We start from the raw sequence: 18,971 nt of genomic DNA, 5'->3' as shown, positions 1-18,971 counted from the left end.
ATAACACTTTAAATCCATCTGGCTTGTATTTTTATCATTTGGAAGTTGTCTGTCTACACCACAGTGTAAGTTTTATACTCTGTGTGTACTTATATCATGCATAAATAAACCATGTTTTCTCATTTTCTGTTAAATACAATGTTTATACGTATTTCATAAACTTTCCAGAACCACTTGGAAATGGCCTAGCGTAAAGGCCAAAAGTGGTAGTGGACTCAATAAAGTTCTCGACAGGACCTAGAGCGGTTTTTCTTTAAATCAACAAACATTTGAGGAATCAGCACACGGAGAAACCGATAACTCGTATCATGTTCACGGAATTTCAAACAATTCTTAATATGTTCTGATATGTGTAATGCATCACTGGCACAGGGAATTTTTCCAGGTAGATTAAAATATGCAATTGTCAAGCTTCTCTATAAGAAGGTGACATGAGAGACTTTAATAATTACCCACCATATCCTTCCTGTTGTATTTTTCCTCTATATTCAAAAAAGTAATGTACTCAATCGTAGTCTCACATACAAGTAGAAACAACATACTAAGCGCTTCACAGTTTGATCACCAGAAGTGTTGCTCGACAAAGAATGCTATTTACGTATTTACTCATCAAATATTACACGACTTAAATAACAAAGTTTTGCCTGTTGGTTTTTTGTGATCTCGTACTATGTCTTTTATTGTGTAGACCATGTTACTTTCTTAGAAAAACTCCCGTTTTACAGAACTGATGGCTTTACACACAACTGATTTGAATCATATTTAACAAAGAAAATGCAAATGTAGAAAGGAGAGAACATTTCAGTGACTAGGGAGGAATCACGAAGGGACTCCCAGAACGTTCTACTTTGGGTCCACTCCTATTCCTTATGTATGTGAAAGACCTTCCACTTAATATTCTTCAAGCAGAATTGGTACTTTTGCAGATGATAGCAGCGCTGTAATAATTCCTACCATGAGAGAGAAGGAAACAGAGGAGATACTTCATTGTTTTTCTCAAAGAACCATAGTGATTCTCTGAGAAAAAACTCTCTCTTAATTTTGAGAAAACGCACAACAAATAGATTCGTACCAATAAATAACGTGGAAATGAACAGGACTCAGCAAAAAGGATAGAACGCTCCAAGTTTTTGGATGTACATACCTTGGAACTTGAAATGGAAGAAGCATTTTACTGAGCTGCTCAAACAATTAAATTCAGCTACCTCTGCTCTTTTATTAACTGCTAGTCATGGAAACAAACGAATTAATCTCCTAACATTACGTGCATGATTCCACTCAATAATGTCTTACGGAATAATTCTGTGGAGTAAATCATCACTTAGAAAGGAAGTATTGGCTGCAAATAAGCGAGCAATAAGAATAATACGTGGTGTTCACCCACGGCCAGAGGTTAGATACTTTAAGTGCACCGTCAGAGCACATACACTGTATGATCAAAAGTAACCGGACACCTGGCTGAAAATGGCTTACAAGTTAGTGGGCCCTCCATTGGTAATGCTGGAATTCAATATGTTGTTGGCCCACTCTTAGCCTTGATGTTGGCGTCCACTCTCGCAGGCATACAATCAGTCAGGTACTGGAAGGTTTGTTGGGGAATGGCAACCCATTCTTCACGGAGTGCTGCGCTGAGGAGTGGTATCGATGTCGGTCTGTGAGGCCTGGCGCGAAGTTGGCGTCCCGAAACAGCACAAAGGTGTTCTATAGGATTCAGGTCAGGACTCTGTGTAGGCCAGTCCATTACTGTCAGGCAACCACTCCACCACAGGCCGTACATTGGGAACAGGTGCTCGATCGGTTTGAAAGATGCAATCGCCATCCCCGAATTGCTCTTCAACAGTGGGAAATAGAAGGTGCTTAAAACATTTATGTAGGGCTGTGCTTTGATAGAGCCACGCAAAACAACAAGGGGTGCAAGCTCCCTCCATGAAAAACACGACCACACCAGGGGCTCCGAATTTTACTGTTTTCACTACACACGCTGGTATATGACGTTCACTATGCATTCGCCATACCCACACCCTGACATCCAGACGCCATATTTGTTTACAAATGTGGCAGTATACATGTGAAGTGTTACGACAGAAAAAGGAACCTGTGACCACTGGAGGCAGTGCCACAAGTTCCTCCAAATGTCGTAACACAACATACACACATATGTAACAGTAACTAATGTAAATCCACCCGATGATGGAGGTTTAAACCTTCGAAACACGTCGTGGAAAAAATAAAACGCTGACTGGTAACAGTAAACTTGTTGTTTCATTTAATATCAGTAACAGTCACGGTAAAGCCTAACCTAAAAATGTTCGCATTTAAAGTTAACCCAAGGACATCACACACATCCATGCCCGAGGCAGTATTCGAACCTGTGACCGTAACAGCAGCGTGGTTCCGGACTGAAGCGTCTAGAACCGCTCGGCCACGTGTTAATTGCTCAGATGTTTTCATTGCTCAGAAGTTTTAAGTGTAACTTAAAATAAATTTTTCCTTGACAACGCCTTCTGTTACATTGACGATAAATCGCGTATACATATCCGGTAAATTGACTCGTTTCACATCATTTAGGTAAAAGAATCGTTCAGATGATCTATAGAACATGTAAATGATGTGAGGGTACGAGATTCTCCAGGATTTTATAACTAATAATTCTGATGGCTATTGTGCACTGGTGGGAAAATCACATACTGTAGCAGTATATAAATGAACAAGAGTGACAAATTTCTCATTAGTGGGAAAAGGGAAAATATTATTTTCTCAAGAATTAATGTTATCCCTAGTTGGGATCATAATTTCTTTAGATTGCGTTTTGTTGTTGTGGTTCGTTTATCTGAGGTATTCCCTTGGGGGTCCATGCGGCCAGGAACTGGGTTGAGCTGCGACATAACGTCAGCCACAAGTGCGCCGAAGAGGTGTCTGCGCCGCACGGTGCTGCAAGGAATACCGACGTCCCGGACGTGCGGCGGACAAGAATGTCGACAGCATTAGGGCTTGTGCATGTTGAGAGCTTGTATTTGAAACGCTGAGAGTGAGTCGCATAAAGAGTGAAGATTATGCAGTGTTTTGTCCACAAATTTTTGCATTGCTACTTCAGTAGAGCTACTAACAATTATTTAATATGTGTAACGTAGGTGAATCTGTATGGAGACCGTCAACTTTTATTGCATTAGAAAAGTTCGACAGAAGTGGATTCTAGCGCTGGCTAACTTTTCTAATGTTATCCGCCCATCTTCCAAAAGATAGTCACCACATACTTTTCTTATCTTTTGGAATCCTACAAAGTATTTCATCACTCCATTTTCCACTCATCCCGCCGATAACATCTCCCCCACTCCACCCCCACCATCGTTCCATTTGTATTACATCATGATTATGTATTCCATTCTATGATCCATCTGTTCTGAAATTGTTCTCTCTGTAATTTCATTACTACTTTCGAACTAAGCTCATTTTCAATCAGTACCCGTGCAAATTCAAGATGTCAAAAATGTAATTCGTGCTAAGATTATCTTGTTTCGCACAATATTTCAATAACAGACCTAGTTGTCTTTATTGATGGAAGTGGTTTGCTCATTGTTTGAATTCGATTTGGATCAACGTTTATCTCTTGCTTGAAATAAGTTACTACACAGTGCGATTACCTTGTGACATGTCATCGGTTTTCAAATGGACTGCCCGGCGCTATGTAAGGTGTCACTCACCTACTGACACTACAGTTCGTGCAAAGAGGCTTATAAGTAGTTTCAAGACATAACGGAAGTTTGCACGTACCTTCTACTCTCAGCCACCGAGTACATGCAAGATTCCACCATTTCTCAAACAAAACTTCGTGTTTCTCACTCCGTAGCGTATAGTCTGTCTTCAACGTAATTCGCAGCCCCATTTTGTACAACATATCCGCATGCATCTAGATTTGCACCTTGTAACTTCCCAATACCCAGAGTCGTTCTCAAGCTTCAAAATCGCATCTACTGTATTTACTATCTTTCAGATGAACAAAATTGTACTTGTGAGATGTTGGTGTAAGAAAGTTCGAAATCTTTTGATACAGATGTATCAATTAACAAAGCTATGCGCTTTCATTAAATGCTACAGACTAGTAGTTTCTTCCGTGTGATATCGTCTCTGTTAAAGTTAAACACATTCAGTTATCTTTCATTTTCATCATAGAAACGATTTGCCCAAACTAAAAATAAGAAATAAATTATTTTTGTCTTGACAAAACTTGCTCTATGTCGATCATGTGTGAAGAACAGGATTATCCAGGACGCCTGCCTTTTTCAGGCAGCGCTCTTCCGCTACCGAAGCGCCACAGGGCTCTGGGCGGATTAAAAGGTTCAGTTTCCCATGGATTGGTTCTATTTGGTCAAAATTACACAGAGAAAAGTCGGGGAATGGCAAAAGAAATCCACAAAGGTTCAGTTCTCCTTTGGCCCATTCTACTTCTTCAAATCTACGAAGAGAATATTCAAGAAACAGCAGCAGAAATTCAGCCGTACTTGTAAGTCTTAGATTTTAGCTAAATCAAACTTTGTCTACTATATCAGTGGTGATCATCCTTCATCATTGTAGGCTCCGTGCAGTTTCACGTGACTGAGGAGGGCCGGCCGGAGTGGCCGAGCCGTTCTAGGCGCTTCAGTCTGGAACCGCGCGACCGCTACGGTCGCAGGTTCGAATCCTGCTTCGGGCATGGATGTGTGTGATGTCTTTACGTTAGTTAGGTTTAAGTAGTTCTAAGTTCTAGGGGACTGATGACCTAAGATGTTAAGTCCCATAGCGCTCAGAGCCATTTGGACCATTTTTGACTGAGGAGGGGCAAAATACTGGAGCAGTCTGTTTGACGTCCTCAGATGTACGAATCGGTAGCACACTGTCCGCTAAAGACAGACGTACCATCTGGAGTCCCGCGCCTGTCACTTGAACAGCTTTACCATACGTGAAACCCATCCGGACTAAAAAACAGTCAACACTATCCTATTTATCCATTCTACCCTCACAATTTCCATGTAATTAGTCGTCCGCTACACTAACATGTGGAAATGGAAATGAAGTCCCATGCTTTGTGACAGAGCATAGGGAAACGATGCGGGAGACCGCACCGCTGTACTAGGCAAGATCCTAATGGAGGTGGTTTGCCGTTGCCTTCCTCCGACCGTAGTGGGGATGAAGACGACACAACAACACCCAGTCATCTCTGGGAAGGTGAAAATCCATGACCCCTCCGGGAATCGTACCCGGAACCCCGTGCTCAGGAAGCGAGAACGCTAGCGCGAGACCACGAGCTACAGACTTACTAATATGTAATACAGTGAAATATCTTGGGTCTTGGCGCAGGGCTAAGTTGTCCTCGGAATGACACTTGCCAAATATTCAATAGAAAGCTCATTGTGCTGAGCACAATGGCAGCATGCTACAGTGCTGTAAACGACAAAGACAAGAGCCTGTTCCGCGTACCTTTGTGATTGTGTCATTTAAGATGAGTAAGGGAGAGAAAGAAGACTGAAGGATGCCAGCATACAGTCTACACCTATCGAATGACATCCAGCAGGCTGACAAGGGCAAATCACGATCAACAATGTCATTGTCGTTCACTCCATTAAATACTTAGAAAAGGTCAACCATTTACCCCAGCACATAGCTGGCCAACCACTGGCAGTCTCACAAAGCTAGCATCAGTGCTATTTACTTACAAATAAATCGCGGTCAAACACTACCACCTTCAGATGTTAGAGCTGCAGCTATGGAGTTGGATGTAGAAACAGGCTAATACCAATATCCGGCCAAAGTTCCATCAAATTCAACAGCCTCAAAAGTACTGCGAGACTTTCCCACTCCTTCTGTGTTGTTACGATGCAATTCATGGATTCTATCCGCCCACCTCCTCTCTCCCTCCCCCCCCCCCACTTTCTCCACTCCCCTCCCCTCCCCTCCCCTCCAATTTCCATTTCCGCAAGAGGTCCGCCAACGTAATGCATTCTGACTCGACTTTCGTATCTAATGCTTGAATAGTAGACTTCTGAGACCACGGCTATGTACCAGTATTTTAGACAGTTCTTAGTAGTACATGTGCTAGAATGTAATAACGTTGTGCGGTTAACTAGCTTGGAAGTATGACGACGTGAAACACACAGTAGGCTCAGTAATCTACGACAGTAATTGTGAAATCTCATAATTCTTATACTTGGCAAAAGATCAGGTGATACGTCTCCCACGTGTCTCTAGATTCGATGAGATGTACAATAATAGGAAAGATATTATACAAGGCCGTTCAAAGTAAACATGGTGGTGACAAACGGCTAAAACTATTCTGTGCGTAGCGATACATCAAGAAGAATTACAGGGAACATGAAAGAAAGTTAAAAATTTAGAACGTTGCGCAGACTCAGAGAATCAGAAGGTTCGGACATTTTTAAATCGACTTCTTCCAAACTGTCCGATCGATCATACTAGATATGACGAAACTTAGATTAGATTAGATTCAGTTTTCGTTCCATAGACCCAAAAAATGAGATGATTCACTTGCGTGTGGAACATATCTGAAAGTAAGACATAAAAACATAAAAAATTTGAATATAATACTTACTACCATGACAATTTTTCAGGAGATAGTCGAAAATAGTTAATACAATGCAGTAAACTGGGACAGCTAATATTTACAGAATTAACACATTCTTCAGAATGACACATTGTTATGCACTATTAATAAATTTATCTTACGCAAAATACCTAATCTTGACTGTTGTGATCAAATCTTGTCAAAACTGAAATCTAACAGAGATTTTTACTTAAACTGACTTAACAGTCTCTGTTAAGATATTAATCTATGGAGTAGAAGGAGTTGCCTATCAAAAAGTCTTTCAGACTGTTTAAACCGTGCTTTATCTGAAACCAAATTTTTAATGGTTGCTGGCAATTTATTAAAAATCTGTGTTCCTGAATATTGGACCCCTTTTTGGACCAAGGTAAGATGATTTTACGCCTTTATGTAGATTGTTCTTATTCCTACTATTGATACTGCGTACTGAGCTATTGGTTTGGAATAAAGATGTATTAATTGCAACATATTTCATTAAGGAATAAATATACTGAGAAGCAGTGGCTAGAATACAAAGTCCCTAGAAGAGGTTTCTACAAGATATTCTCGAATTTACACCACAAATGATTCTTATCACACGCTTTTGGACCCTAAAAACTTTTGCTCGGTTTGATGAGTTGCCCCAGAATATGATCCCACACGACATAATAGAATGAAACTAAGCAAAGTACGCAAGATTTTTTATTTTAACATCTCCTACACCTGACATCTTACAGACTCGTTTAGCCGCTTTAGCAATTCTGTGGTATGCCCTTCCTAACTGAATTTATTATCAAGTTGTCTGTCTTTGACCATCTAGTTCTCCGACCCGACGCCCGAATGAAACTAAGCAAAGTATGCAAGATTTTTTATTTTTGCATCTCCTACATCTGACATCTTACAGACTTGTTTAGCCACTTTAGCAATTTTGTGGTATGCCCTTCCCAACTGAATTTATTATCAAGTTGTCTGTCTTCGACCATCTAGTTCTCCTACCCGACGCCCGTGGATTTCTTTTTATAGGGTTATGTGAAATACCTTGTGTATTTGCCTACTTTGCTGAACATAATTCTAGAACTCAAAATGCACACACCTAGGTGACTCCACATATGCTTCAGAATGTACAGTGCGAAACGGGTTATCGCTTAGACGTAGTCCTTCTGACAACGGGGAGTCATATGGAGTATCTATAAAGTACATAAAAATGTTCTTTTATATTCTCTGTAATTCTTATCGATGTTACGTATTAAATAGTTATAGCTGTTTGTAATCGCTATATTAATTTTGAATTGTCCTGTATGAGACTAATAAACGTTGGATGATTCGCGAATATTAGTTCAGCAGCATGAAACGTAGACAGTCTATGTGTAGGCACAGCTGGCCTATTCGACAGGGCAAAACTGCTGTCACGTTTTGCAAGTGCTGCTCTGGTAGGCATCACTACAAGTTACTTGAGATGGCTTGGACGGCCTGTGGTCCTTTATTCTTTCCATGATTTTTCCCTTTACAACTCCTTCTTCTAGCAAATTAACTATATCTTGGCGCCACAGCAGATGTCACATGACCCTTTCCTTCTTTCTGTAAGCAGTCTCTTCTTTCTAGTAAGTCCTCATTTCGTACCTCCTTTGTCCACTTAACTGTTAAAATTCACATCTCAAAAGCTTCCATTTCCTTCCTCTTGAGGTTTAGGATGGTAAATACACTACTGGCCATTAAAATTGCTACATCACGAAGATGACGTGCTACAGACGCGAAATTTAACCGACAGGAAGGAGATGCTTTGATATGCAAATGATTAGCTTTTCAGAGCATTCACAGAAGGTTGGTGCCGGTGGCGACACCTACAACGTGCTGATACGAGGAAAGTTTCCAACCGATTTCTCATACACAAACAGCAGTTGACCGGCGTTGCCTGGTGAAACGTTGTTGTGATGCCTCGTGTAGGGAGGAGAAATGCGTACCATCACGTTTCCGACTTTGATAACGGTCGGACTGTAGACTATCGCGATTGCGGTTTATCGTATCGCGACATTGCTGCTCGCGTTGGTCGAGATCCAATGCCTGTTAGCAGAATATGGAATCGGTGGGTTCATGAGGGTAATACGGAACGCCATGCTGGATCCCAACGGCCTCGTATCACTAGCAGTCGAGATGACAGGCATCTTATCCGCATGGCTGTAACGGATCGTGCAGCCACGTCCCGATCCCTGAGTCAACACATGGGGACGTTTGCAAGACAACAACCATCTGCACGAACAGTTTGGCGACGTTTGCAGCAGCTCGGAGACCATGGCTGCGGTTACCCTTGACGCTGCATCACAGACAGGAGCGCCTGCGATGGTGTACTTAACGACGAACTTGGGTACACCAACGGCAAAACGTCATTTTTTCGGATGAATCCAGGTTCTGTTTACAGCATCATGATGATCGCATCCGTGTTTGGTGACATCGCGATGAACGCACATTGGAAGCGTGTATTCGTCATCGCCATACTGGAGTATCACCCTCCGTGATGGTATGGGGTGCCACTGGTTACACGTCTCAGTCACCTCTCGTTCGCATTGACGGCACTTTGAACAGTGGGCGTTACATTTCAGATGTGTTACGTCCCGTGGCTCTACCGTTCATTTGATCCCTGCGAAACCCTACGTTTCAGTAGGATAATGCACGACCGCATGTTGCAGGTCCTGTACGGGACTTTCTGGATACATAAAATGTTCGACTCTGCCCTGGCCAGCAAATTCTCCAGATCTCTCACCAATTGAAAACGTCTGGTCAATGGTGGCCGAGCAACTGACTCGTCACAATACGCCAGTCACTAGTCTTGATGAACTGTGGTACCGTGTTGAAGCTGCATGGGCAGCTGTACCCGTACACGCCATCCAAGCTCTGTTTGACTCAATGCCCCGGCGTATTAAGGCCGTTATTACGGCCAGAAGTGGTTGTTCTGGGTACTGATTTCTCAGGATCTATGCACCCAAATTTCGTGAAAATGTAATCACATGTCAGTTCTAGTATAATATATTTGTGCAATGAATACCCATTTATCATCTGCATTTCTTCTTGGTGTAGCAATTTTAATGGGCAGTAGTGTACTTTGCTATACTCCAGATGTACACCTTCAGAAAGTTCTTCTTCGTTTCCATCTCATGGAAATAACTTTTTGATAGTTTTGTTTGTGAAACTTGCGTAGTTTGATAAATATAATAACAAATAGCGGCAGTTTTAAACTGATATTTAATCACAACGTAATTTTTTTTCTTTGCAGGCGAGATACGATACAAGAACTTGTATACAAAATAAGTGGATTTGGTATTCCTAGAGATTAACTGCTTTAAATAACTTTCGGTAGCCACTCGTACTCCTGTGCTTGAAAAACATTTCATATACAAATACGAAACGCTACCTTCGGCAGAAAGACGTCTAACCTCACCTCCTCAAGTGCGTTCCACAACATCGCATCGTCAAACTCTGAAAAAGGGTCCAGGTTGAAGCGGAGAGTCTCTGAGAAGAGCACGGGCTCCTGCGGGATGATGGAGATACGCTTCCGCAGGTCGTGAAGGCCCAGCGTGCTGGTGTCCACGCCGTCAACCAGGATCGCCCCCTCTAGTGGGGCCAGCCGGAACAGGGCGGAGATAAGCGACGACTTCCCTGCGCCCGTTCGGCCAACAATGCCAACCTACATACATAACGCTTATTTTAATGTCACGAAAGTGGTAACAACATAATTATGATGCTTCATAGACAGATATAAATCATTGTGCACAGTAGGACCTTATGTGTAGCTTCAATGGTGAAATTAAGGTTCTTGAGAACTGGAGGGTCCGTTTGGCTGTACTTGAGATAAATGTTTTGGAAGATGACATGCCCTCGCTGTGGCCATGTTGCAGGTGGTTTCTTGTCTGAAATAGAAATTGCAGAGGAGCTCTTCACGAAATGAATCGTTTATTCTATAGCTAAATGTGCACTGCAGTGATACGGCCCAACAGTACTGTTGTACCTCTGTGGAAAATCCTCTACTTCTGTTCTGGGTACAACCGATAGACTACATCAAATAAACTGAGGGAATTTCATTCTTAGAATCATACTAGTTCAGCTAGTTGGGGAAACAGATCCGGCGTTTAGTTTGATTGACGCATAAAACGTCGTAATACGTCTAGTACACTAAAATTATTACAAGAAACTATATGCTGTCATATTTAGGCCTGATCATAGAATAGACAAAAGAAAAGAATCGGTTAAACTCATTGTATTACATTTCATAAAACTTCATTTCATAAAACTTCTTATATGATCATGCTTACCACACTGAGAGCTGTAAAAACCTCTAACACGTTAACATACAAAAGATGCCATGGTGGCGCACAAGTTAAAATGGCTCAAAAATCCAGTTATAAATACATACGAAGATTTAGAAAATAGAAAACAACAATGAAAGTACAATATAAGGTCCCTAAAATCAATAAAAAGGCTATACAAAGTAATACACATCAGTTCGTACATGAAATTTATTTTTTTTCGCCAAGACTACGGATCACAAAATAAAATTCTTGACGAGTTTTGATCTGACAGCTAAAGAAAGATATCATTTGTGGAGGACAGCGTTAGTGCAGTCCCTAGAGACTTTTCGTCTAGTTTTTAATAAACTTTCAATGTTTTCAAATACTTGTATGGTAAGAATTCCATGAAATATAGTTAAATTCCGGAGCACGCAAAGACAATGTAATCCATTAATCGAAGTTGTAAGAATGTATTGTAACGTGAAGTGCCGTGAGTTTATTGAAATATATATGTTACATTACATACAGCGAAACATCAAGATTCAACTTTTGAATCCCCTTCGAAAAGTCAAATTGAAAGCAACAAAAATAAAAGTAATAGTTCACCTGGTGGAGACTCAAGAGCAGCTTCAGGCGGAATTCTGGTGTACTCTAGCACCCTCTCCACCGACGTGATCTGGCTGACAACCTCAGTCATCTGGAGTATGCCGTGCTGGAGCATGCTGGTCAGAACGAGAGACTGCGAAATAGCCAGCCCCACGCCGGAACCGCCAAAGGACCCTGCAAGACATGCCGCAGCGCGACGTCTGCTCTCACCGCTCAAACTTGCTCTGCTGGCCGTTAAAATTACAACACCAGGAAAGATAGCAAATAGCAGAATTGTACTTTGTGTATACCGTAGAGTGGGAAGGTCACATAATTAAATTTTTAGGTGATTTTGGAGTTATACAAAGTGGAAAATTTTGTAAAGAGGGCTGAACCTCTGGCAGTAGCAGTGGCTTCAACTGGAGTTCCATGCTGCTTCGGCTCTCTGCCGCAGTTCATTACTAACGGTGTCTGGTGAATGGTGGAGGGCCAGTCTCTCGACAACCCATGACCAGACGTCTTCAGTGGGTCAGAGGTGGTACCCTCTGTATAAGAAAGGCCAGGACAGCACGGACAGTACGCGGCCTTCTGTTATCGTGTTGAAAGATAAGGTAGGGGAGCCTCAAGACAGGACAAATTCGCAGCCCTTAACACGTCAGAAATGTAATGGCTGCTGTTCAAATTACGGGATACGCGAACCAAAAGTTACTGTGTCGTTGAGCCAGTGGTGTCCCATTATATGAGTCACGTGCTGGGCCCGTACGACGAGTTCTCGTCCACGGACACTTCCATCGCGATGGTACACGCGAAGAAGTGTGACTTGTATGGAATGACGCCCTGGTGCCACTCCTGTGACCAGTGTTGTCACTGGTCACACAGCTGTCACTCCGTTACACTGTGTATACTTGTCTTGTTGCAGACAAGCCAGTTTCGTCAATCAAGGTACCTCACGTGTATGCACAGTCATGAGCGGCAAAACAATGTCTGCTGTCTGAGACACTAGTTCCTGGAGCCTTGACTATAAAATTAACCCTTTCACTGCGCATTTGATCTGAGAGGCCGCCTGCCATGTGCGAATAATTTTCAAGTGGTGTGTACACATACGACTGTAGCAGTCTACCGTTATTACTGAGAAACAATAAAGAAGAAAAATGCAGTATTATCATATTAAATTGTTCCTTCTTAATCTTTCGAACCAAAACTCAGCCATAAAGGTGCATTACATTTTATACAAGTGTATGTAGCGCCACATAGTTCGTCATGTTTTATGTGGTGTCACCGCAAGGCACCACACTGGCTAGGTTGTAGGCCTCAAATCGACTGCGGTCCGTCAGTACACATCGGAACCGGGATTCGCCACTTCGACGCTAGCAGATCGTTCGCCGCCACTCGGCTGGTCTTACGAGACATGCTAGCGCACTGCCCAATTCTACAGCCGACTTGAATAGGAATGGTTCACTTGTTATAACTTCAGAGATCTCATCTGCAGAGACGCTACTTAGCATAGCCTTCAGCTAAGTCAGCAGCTACGACCTAGCCAGGCGCCACATACAGTTTATGCATTGACAATTGATCTATATGTGTGAAGCAATCAGAATTGTAAAGACGTATTCGCAGTTCAGTCTATAACTGCACTTGTAAATATTATTCAAATGGTTCAAATGGCTCTGAGTACTATGGGACTTAACATCTGAGGTCATCAGTTCCCTAGAACGTAGAACTACTTAAACCTAACTAACCTAAGGACATCACACACATCCATGCCCGAGGCAGTATTCGAACCTGCGACCGTAGCGGTCGTGCGTGTCCAGACTGTAGCGCCCAGAACCACTCGGCCACTCCGTCCGACCTTAAATGTTATCAAGATCGACGTTCACCGCTGATGCTGAATTAAAGCTAAGTATTTAATTGTATTCCTGTCTATTAACTTTCTAATCACCTAAGATGTTCCAGATACATCCCGTCAAGTATAGTTCATTGAGCCGGCCAGAGTGGCCGAGCGGTTAAAGGCGCTACAGTCTGGAACCGCACGACCGCTACGGTCGCAGGTTCGAATCCTGCCTCGGGCATGAGTGTGTGTGATGTCCTTAGGTTAGTTAGGTTTAAGTAGTTCTAAGTTCTAGGGGACTTATGACCACAGCAGTTGAGTCCCATAGTGCTCAGAGCCATTTGAACCATTTTAGTTCATTGATCCTCACGTCAGCCTAAGTGATCAACGCGTGGTAATAATAGCCACTCGTTGTTATCAGACTAAGAGTCAAATTGAGTGACTCAGCCGGCTCCCCATTTTTCCATGAGGCCCATAGTTCCGCCTCATATACAACATTTTGCACGTATAATACAACTTCTCTACACGCTATTCTTCTTTGATGTTTCTGGTATCAGTGAGATAAGGTGGCACTCGGTTAGGCGTAAGGGATTGTCACATTCAGCCGGTCCCCTTCCACGACGGCCCTCACTTCGTGGTCAGTGGTGAATCTCAAGGATCTCCTTCATTAGTTTCTACTAAAACTCAAGATACTGAAATACTTCTATATAAACTACGCACGTTCGGCAGAGACGGGTCCACCAAATGTAAAAACACTTTTTTTATATCACTTTACGGTTATTGGTACACATTTTACTGAAACTGCCATCGTGTCACTTTAGTCGACAGCGCCCATATTTTCAGTGTAGCTTGCCATGCAAGCTTGTTCTCTTCTTGCTTCATTTGTGCTTCTGTCAGTTCTGTCATTCGCTATAATTCCGTTTTTAAGAAGAGCTGAAAGCATCCTCGTTTCCCGCTTGTCCTACCACTTGAGAGCAAGAAGCTCATCTGTTGACTTGAAATCGATCTCACTTGTTTTAAGCTTGTTTGTTAAGTGAGCAGGCATGCCTTTACGGTCTTTCGTTACAGTTCCACAAGCAGTAGTCACTACGTCGTGCAGATAAGAAAGTAACGCTTGGCTAGTGTACCAACCGTCAACACACAATGTATGACCTTTACTAAGGTAGCGTTCTAGTAAAGTAAGGTCAATCCTTCCAGGTATGCCATCATTTACACCAAAATTAGATTCTTATGTCCGTTGCTGCACCCACATAAATAATAAAGTCAAGATTATATCAAATTTCACGACCACACAACACACAAATCTTTAAGCCAAATCTACTGCGTTTGGTTGGAATGTACTGTTTGACGAAGACACGACTTTGGTAGAGGAATACACTTCGTCAGTGCAAAAATTTTGAAATGGATGGAACACATCTCGAAACGATTTTCTGAGATGATCCGCAATCGCCCAATTTTCCAGATTTTGTCGTCCCATGGGCCCTCAGTGTCACCAACAAAGTTAGATAAAAAGGTACCTATCTCTTGGTACCTCCCCCCCATGAACCATGGACCTTGCCGTTGGTGGGGAGGCTTGCGTGCCTCAGCGATACAGATAGCCGTACCGTAGGTGCAACCACAACGGAGGGGTATCTGTTGAGAGGCCAGACAAACGTGTGGTTCCTGAAGAGGGGCAGCAGCCTTTTCAGTAGTTGCAAGGGCAACAGTCTGGATGATTGACTAATCTGGCCTTGTACCAATAACCAAAACGGCCTTGCTGTGCTGGTACTGCGAACGGCTGAAAGCAAGGGGAAACTACAGCCGTAATTTTTCCCGAGGGCATGCAGCTTTACTGTATGATTACATGATGATGGCGTCCTCTTGGGTAAAATATTCCGGAGGTAAAATAGTCCCCCATTCGGATCTCCGGGCGGGGACTACTCAAGAGGATGTCGTTATCAGGAGAAAGAAAACTGGCGTTCTACGGATCGGAGCGTGGAATGTCAGATCCCTTAATCGGGCAGGTAGGTTAGAAAATTTAAAAAGGGAAATGGATAGGTTGAAGTTAGATATAGTGGGAATAAGTGAAGTTCGGTGGCAGGAGGAACAAGACTTCTGGTCAGGTGACTACAGGGTTACAAACACAAAATCAAATAGGGGTAATGCAGGAGTAGGTTTAATAATGAATAGGAAAATAGGAATGCGGGTAAGCTACTACAAACAGCATAGTGAACGCATTATTGTGGCCAAGATAGATACGAAGCCCACGCCTACTACAGTAGTACAAGTTTATATGCCAACTAGCTCTGCAGATGACGAAGAAATTAAAGAAATGTATGATGAAATAAAAGAAATTATTCACATTGTGAAGGGAGACGAAAATTTAATAGTCATGGGTGACTGTAATTCGAGTGTAGGAAAAGGGAGAGAAGGAAACATAGTAGGTGAATATGGATTGGGGGACAGAAATGAAAGAGGAAGCCGCCTGGTCGAATTTTGCACAGAGCACAACATAATCATAACTAACACTTGGTTTAAGAATCATGAAAGAAGGTTGTATACATGGAAGAACCCTGGAGATACTAAAAGGTATCAGATAGATTATATAATGGTAAGACAGAGATTTAGGAACCAGGTTTTAAATTGTAAGACATTTCCAGGGGCAGATGTGGACTCTGACCACAATCTATTGGTTATGACCTGTAGATTAAAACTGAAGAAACTGCAAAAAGGTGGGAATTTAAGGAGATGGGACCTGGATAAACTAAAAGAACCAGAGGTTGTACAGAGATTCAGGGAGAGCATAAGGGAGCAATTGACAGGAATGGGGGAAATAAATACAGTAGAAGAAGAATGGGTAGCTTTGAGGGATGAAGTAGTGAAGGCAGCAGAGGATCAAGTAGGTAAAAAGACGAGGGCTAGTAGAAATCCTTGGGTAACAGAAGAAATATTGAATTTAATTGATGAAAGGAGAAAATATAAAAATGCAGTAAGTGAAACAGGCAAAAAGGAATACAAACGTCTCAAAAATGAGATCGACAGGAAGTGCAAAATGGCTAAGCAGGGATGGCTAGAGGACAAAAGTAAGGATGTAGAGGCCTATCTCACTAGGGGTAAGATAGATACCGCCTACAGGAAAATTAAAGAGACCTTTGGAGATAAGAGAACGACTTGTATGAATATCAAGAGCTCAGATGGAAACCCAGTTCTAACCAAAGAAGGGAAAGCAGAAAGGTGGAAGGAGTATATAGAGGGTCTATACAAGGGCGATGTACTTGAGGACAATATTATGGAAATGGAAGAGGATGTAGATGAAGATGAAATGGGAGATATGATACTGCGTGAAGAGTTTGACAGAGCACTGAAAGACCTGAGTCGAAACTAGGCTCCCGGAGTAGACAATATTCCATTGGAACTACTGACGGCCGTGGGAGAGCCAGTCCTGACAAAACTCTACCATCTGGTGAGCAAGATGTATGAAACAGGCGAAATACCCTCAGACTTCAAGAAGAATATAATAATTCCAATCCCAAAGAAAGCAGGTGTTGACAGATGTGAAAATTACCGAACTATCAGCTTAATAAGTCACAGCTGCAAAATACTAACACGAATTCTTTACAGACGAATGGAAAAACTAGTAGAAGCCAACCTCGGGGAAGATCAGTTTGGATTCCGTAGAAACACTGGAACACGTGAGGCTATACTGACCTTACGACTTATCTTAGAAGAAAGATTAAGGAAAGGCAAACCTACGTTTCTAGCATTTGTAGACTTAGAGAAAGCTTTTGACAATGTTGACTGGAATACTCTCTTTCAAATTCTAAAGGTGGCAGGGGTAAAATACAGGGAGCGAAAGGCTATTTACAATTTGTACAGAAACCAGATGGCAGTTATAAGAGTCGAGGGACATGAAAGGGAAGCAGTGGTTGGGAAGGGAGTAAGACAGGGTTGTAGCCTGTCCCCGATGTTGTTCAATCTGTATATTGAGCAAGCAGTAAAGGAAACAAAAGAAAAATTCGGAGTAGGTATTAAAATTCATGGAGAAGAAATAAAAACTTTGAGGTTCGCCGATGACATTGTAATTCTGTCAGAGACAGCAAAGGACTTGGAAGAGCAGTTGAGTGGAATGGACAGTGTCTTGAAAGGAGGATATAAGATGAACATCAACAAAAGCAAAACAAGGATAATGGAATGTAGTCTAATTAATTCGGGTGATGCTGAGGGAATTAGATTAGGAAATGGGGCACTTAAAGTAGTAAAGGAGTTTTGCTATTTGGGGAGCAAAATAACTGATGATGGTCGAAGTAGAGAGGATATAAAATGTAGGCTGGCAATGGCAAGGAAAGCGTTTCTGAAGAAGAGAAATTTGTTAACATCCAGTATTGATTTAAGTGTCAGCAAGTAATTTCTGAAAGTATTCGTATGGAGTGTAGCCATGTATGGAAGTGAAACATGGACGATAAATAGTTTGGACAAGAAGAGAATAGAAGCTTTCGAAATGTGGTGCTACAGAAGAATGCTGAAGATTAGATGGGTAGATCACATAACTAATGAGGAAGTATTGAATAGGATTGGGGAGAAGAGAAATTTGTGGCACAACTTGACCAGAAGAAGGGATCGGTTGGTAGGACATGTTCTGAGGCATCAAGGGATCACCAATTTAGTATTGGAGGGCAGCGTGGAGGGTAAAAATCGTAGAGGGAGACCAAGAGATGAATACACTAAGCAGATTCAGAAGGATGTAGGTTGCAGTAGGTACTGGGAGATGAAAAAGCTTGCACAGGATAGAGTAGCATGGAGAGCTGCATCAAACCAGTCTCAGGACTGAAGACCACAACAACAACATCTCTTGGTGTGATTTGCTCAGACATTGGAGTATACAGTAAGAGGCAGTTGATGCAGTAACTTTTTATTTCATTTCTTCTTACGTGCGCCAGCAGAAAATTTATGGCAAGGAAACAATAAATTTCATCACCATGTTTTTCAAAACTTGCCGTCTCGAGTTTTCACTGACGTCGCTGCAAAGGTGGTCGTAGTGTAAGTTACATTGTTCAGCTAAGTAGTTTACAATTTCTTCGCTGGAAAAAAAACTTGGAAGCAGTCGTATGCAGTAGATAATCATCTAAACTGATCATTTTTCAACCTGAATGACTGTTACCGAACTTACACTTCGAGGTTCAAATCAGAGTCTTTGTCCATTTAGAGTTATTTGTTTTTTGTTTTTGGCTTATTTGTCTCGCATATGCCCAGGCTCGTCTTCGGAGTCGGATAAGGAAACAGTGGGAACATCGAACTGTGGATTTAGATATACTGGTTCTGCGTTTGCTGGTTCACTAAGATTAAGAATATTTGTGGTGACGGATTTACCTTCAGGCTCATCAACGTCATTATCTGCTCAACCATAATCTTCTGGCTTGTGCATGATGAAGTGTCCATCATCACTTTGATTTAGAAGACTGAGCAGCTCATCTTCTGTAAACGGACATTAAGGTCGTGTCATTTTATTCGATACCATGGAAGCCGCAGGGCACGTACTATATCGACACCGACATCTACATGGATACTCTGCAAATCACATTTAAGTGCCTGGTAGAGGGTTCATCTGACCACCTTCACAATACTCTGTTATTCCAATCTCATATAGCGCGCGGAAAGAATGAACACCTATATCTTCCCGTACGAGCTCTAATATCCCTTATTTTATCTTGGTGATCGTTCCTCCCTA

The 18,971-nt window shown here is 42.1% G+C and overlaps 1 protein-coding gene across 1 annotated transcript in view; it reads right to left on the bottom strand.

Annotated features, from left to right (window-relative positions):
• Window positions 1–18,971, bottom strand: part of LOC124775459 (ATP-binding cassette sub-family C member 4-like) — a 260,610-nt gene that overhangs the window by 20,663 nt on the left and 220,976 nt on the right. Inside the window, exons 18-20 of the mRNA XM_047250292.1 lie at window positions 11,461–11,634; window positions 10,349–10,476; window positions 10,008–10,253 (exon numbers count right to left, since the gene is read on the bottom strand). Coding sequence (XP_047106248.1) covers window positions 10,008–10,253; window positions 10,349–10,476; window positions 11,461–11,634 — 548 coding nt within the window. The remainder of the gene's footprint in view (window positions 1–10,007; window positions 10,254–10,348; window positions 10,477–11,460; window positions 11,635–18,971) is intronic.

The sequence above is a fragment of the Schistocerca piceifrons genome, chromosome 2, assembly GCF_021461385.2.
Source record: "Schistocerca piceifrons isolate TAMUIC-IGC-003096 chromosome 2, iqSchPice1.1, whole genome shotgun sequence".
Classification (NCBI taxonomy): Eukaryota; Metazoa; Arthropoda; class Insecta; order Orthoptera; family Acrididae; genus Schistocerca; species Schistocerca piceifrons.
This window is presented reverse-complemented; position numbering and strand designations above follow the sequence as displayed.